At 41.0% G+C, this 4,417-nt stretch overlaps 1 protein-coding gene across 1 annotated transcript in view; it reads left to right on the plus strand.

Annotated features, from left to right (window-relative positions):
* The window catches only part of RSPO4 (R-spondin 4), a 57,779-nt gene extending 54,099 nt beyond the window's left edge, over positions 1-3,680 (plus strand). Inside the window, exon 6 of the mRNA XM_042461587.1 lies at positions 240-3,680. Within this exon, the coding sequence (XP_042317521.1) occupies positions 240-322 (83 nt within the window). The 3' untranslated portion in view covers positions 323-3,680. The remainder of the gene's footprint in view (positions 1-239) is intronic.
* Positions 3,681-4,417: the final 737 nt, after the last annotated feature.

Genomic DNA, 4,417 nt, shown 5'->3' on the forward strand with positions numbered 1-4,417 from the left:
TAGCGGTAATTTGGCCCAGTCCTAAACTAACTGGACTGTTGGTCTCTGTGTGGTTATAAAGGAAATGCCTTGCAGCCAATCTTTAAATTTTTATTTTCGCTGAGGACAGCTTTCACTCAGTTGATACCCCCCAAAAGTGGTGTTGGATTGCATTTCCCATAATCCCGATGGGAAGCTTTAGTGGCGTTGAACTAGACAGACCCTTGAACTAATGGGATTGTGTTGTTTTTGACTTTCAGAGAAAAAGGGAAACAAAAGGAAAGAGAAGAGGGAAAAGAAACAAAGGAAGAAGAAAAAACTGGATGCTCTTATGGTCACCTAATGGGTTTCAGAGCAAGCGGAAGGTCTTGGGGAGGGTTGGGGAGCAGCACATGAGGCAGTCCACCAAAAGCTGCTGTGGTGGACCAAGAGACTGCCTCTTATTGCCTCTGTGAAATTTCTTTCCCGTTGTTATGTTTTTTCCTCTGGTTATTTTCCATCCAAATTATGCTATTGCATAAACTTTCTTGCCCTGCTTTCCAGAATGAGAAAAGAGGGAGCATTTATGGCCTGTTGCATGCATCCCTCTCCAGATTTGCACCATCCCCAGCTATTCCCCCATTACAAGATTTCCTAGTACTGATTTGTTGGAAGGCTCATAAGGTTGCACAGATGAGACAGCACTGGAAGAAATGCTGCGGCTACACAATGGAAATTGCTCATCCTCTGCATAGAAATGGAGCAACGCTCTACAAGTATTCACACCAAAATACAGAGAAGAATGGTATCCTTCCCTCACCAGGTATCTGGATAGAAGAAGACCTTTACAAAGCCACTGACACCAAGGCACCGGGACCTCCGAACTCCAGGAAGGACTGGAAATTGTAATGTCTCGTAGGCCTAAGACTATGTTTCTTCCTTGTGTTGTTATATCTTTCTCCAAAGTAACACAGCGGTTAACACTGGCAAGATTATACTAGCTGTCATGGATTCTCTTTGAGATGGATGGACAACTCCTTGGGTTTTCCAAATGGACCAACCCAACATTTTAAAGGCATCCTTCATCTGGGCATGGAACCATGGTCTAAGAGAGCTCAGCACTCCTGAATGGAAGTGCCTGGGTGGAATCTAGCAGGTTCCAACCTCTTTACCCACCAAGAACAGGATGGGGAGACACTAGGGTAGTTGCTAACCAACCATTCCATGCCCTCACTCCACCTTCCAATGGAATCAATGAAGGTAGAGACTTCTTGCAGAGAGGCCAAAGTGAAAGTCCAAACCCATCTCTTGGGGACAACTTGGGTTCTTGATCTCCGATGGGGGCAATTGAGTTCTTTGGTTGGCTTTGAGGAGGTTCATCCAGATCTCCTAGTGGGTCACCAGGATGGATAAGTCTACTTGCATCCCAGCAGGTAAGAGGTCCCTGAGGTTCAGCCTGGTCCAGAGTTGGTTTCTTTTGGAAGGAAGTTGCTGGAAGTCTTTTTAATATGTTGTGATGTTTGGTTTATTTACATTTGCATAGATTGAGCACAGATTGCTGCTGTTCTGTGCTTTCAAGTCGTTTCCAACTTATGGAGACTCTAAGACGAACCTATCATGGGGGTTTCTGGGGCTGAGAATATGGGACTTGTACATCGTCACCCGGTGGGTTTCCATAGCTGAGTGGATAACTGAACCTTGATCTCTAGAGTTGTTGTCCAGTGCTCAGACCATTCCATCACACTGGGTCTGAGCACAGGTTAAGGAAGCATAAATGACATCTAAAATCCAGGGCTTCCATCTACAATGCTCCATGATGCTCTTAGCTTTCTACAGCTCCCAAACTCCATCCTCTGCCTTTCTCTGCCTTAAAGCTGCAATCTGCCAGTCCATCTTTTTGTTCCTTCTTACACAAAGACCATACCCCTGAAAGTGAGAATAATCATGAGTCACACCAGTCCAACATCTGCCCTGTCTTGGCCATGTAATAGATCACCTATATCTGCTAAACAAAGGAGGCGCTGGACTGTATTATCAAGGCAAAGTTTTATTTAAACCCCAATTTTAGAATAAAGAGTTGCAAGGGACCTTGACTATCAGACCATCCATTCCACCATGGAACTTGCAACAAGTACAGAATCATGGAACTGGAAGGGATCCCAATGGTTATTTAATTCAACCCCATGATGATGGTGGTTGTGGTGGAGGAATATCTGCAGTTAAAGATCCTTGACAAATGGTCATCCACCCTCAATTTAAAAACTTTCAGTGAAAGAGAATCCACTTAAAGGTTAAGGATGAGTGAACATGGTGTAGAATCAATGGTTCCTAATCAGCAACAAAGTAACATTGTAGAGCCTATTGTTTTGTCTTTAAAGAGCCAGTTAATATAACCTTCTAGGCTGCATGTCTACCACAGAAATAATTCAGTCTGATACAGCTTTAACTGCCATGACTCAATGCTATGGCATTCTGGGATTTGTAGTTTTGTAAGCTATTTCTCTGTCAGATACCTCTGGCCATGGCTGTTAAGGGGGTGTCAAACTGCATTAATTCTGCAATGCAGATGCAGCTCTAGTTGAGCTTTACATTTCCATCGTCTTAGTATTTTCTTTTCCTATGGGGTTGATCACATGGAAGGAAATTGGAAGTTTAAATGGGGTTTATCCCGTGAAAATCACGCAATTACTATTAAAAGCGTGATTAAGATTTTCACACACAGCAGCCATTATCCTGGGAATAATCAGGGAATAAACAGCAAGAAAGCATTGTTGGGATTTTCCCGTGAATGATTTATTTCTATTTATTGCCTGGTTATTCACGGGTTAATGGCACTTTAATCACTTTTGAACACGATGTCATGTGAAAACCTTTATCGCAAATGTACACAATTGCATGATATTCATGGGATATTCCCGGGATAATGGTACTTGAATCATAATGGTATTTGAAGTGCTCCATTTTCATGGGCTAAACCCTGTTTACACTTCCACTTGCCCCTGTGTGATAAACCACTATATCTTAAAAAGAAACATTGCATTAGATCGCATACACTTAGTATGATGGAATAGGGAAATAAAACATGCAACAAGCGATATCCATGAAAAGGGGTGCATCCCTACCACCTCAGACATTGCTTTCAGAATCACAAAGTCTGCATCTGCACTGCAGAAATAATCTGGTGTGACACCACTTTAACTGCCATGGGCGAATGCTATGGAATTATGGGAACTGTAGTTTTGTGAGACTTTTAGCCTTCTCTGTCAGAGACCTTGGTGCTCCAACAAACTACCATTGCCCAGATTCCATAACAATGAACCATGACAGTTAAAATGGTGTGAGCCTGGATTATTTCTGCAGTGCAGATGCAGTCTTAGAGAGAATTTCCAGTCAGAGGTGGCTTTCCTTATGTGAAGACCCACAACTATCTGTAGAGACTCTCTCTATGTAACCCAGAACCTTGGACATTCTCCTCCTTGCATACTTATTGTATTTATGTGCAAAATGCTTGAATAGGCCTATGGTAGGCCCAGTCCACCAGAAAGCTGCCTGCCCTGCCTAAATCCAATGGAAATGCTTTTGAATGAGTCTTTTGCATGGGACAGTTCCTTAGCGGATAGCAGACAATAAATATACAGCTGGTTACTTCCAAGCAAACATGCACTGTGAGTCTACATGCGTCCTTTTCTTTGGCAAACTGTGTCCATCCGATCAGTTTTTGCAATTCTGGATGAAATAAAATGACTTTTTATTGTTTCTATAAATAATAAATAAATATATATATTATATATTAAAAAATATAGAGAATTTATTTGTAGAATGTCCATGTATTTAAAAAAAATGTCCTTCATTTTATCTGGATATAAGAAGTATATTTTTGTCTTCTGTTTATTTTTGTTATAAAATGATGCTTTGTAAATAAATACCTATCCGCTTGTCAAGCTTCACCAGTACTTAGGCTGAGGAACAAACAAACAAACAAACAAACAGGAAAATAAAATGCAAGAAGATGAAGGCAATGTTAAAAGAAATCCAAATTAATTTCCCTTTTTCCATGTTCATAGTTGCTAGTAACCACATGGAGGCACTACAGTATAGAAAGCGACTCATGCTGCCTTCCCTATTTGTACATCATTTTAGTGAAACAATTTTTTGCTTTCCGTTGAGTGCGAACGCACAAATGCATCAACTATTACAAGTTTTGTATCTTGCCTGTATTGCATCAAAGAGAAGGGCAGCTGTCTGGTTCATTCACTACTCAATAAAGACATGTTCAAAAAAACACATTTTTGTTTGTTTGTGTTAAACAGAGGAGTCTTCCCTAAAAGCAGCCTTTTGCAACCCAGGTCCCTTCCGAAATAGATATGGAAAGAATCTTCTTTTTTAAAAAAAAATAGTTGACAAACATGTGTCTTAAGTGTCAGGAAACCCTGACAATAAGAATCCTGGATTGATAAGA

The sequence above is a fragment of the Sceloporus undulatus genome, chromosome 4, assembly GCF_019175285.1.
Source record: "Sceloporus undulatus isolate JIND9_A2432 ecotype Alabama chromosome 4, SceUnd_v1.1, whole genome shotgun sequence".
In the NCBI taxonomy this organism is placed as follows: Eukaryota; Metazoa; Chordata; class Lepidosauria; order Squamata; family Phrynosomatidae; genus Sceloporus; species Sceloporus undulatus.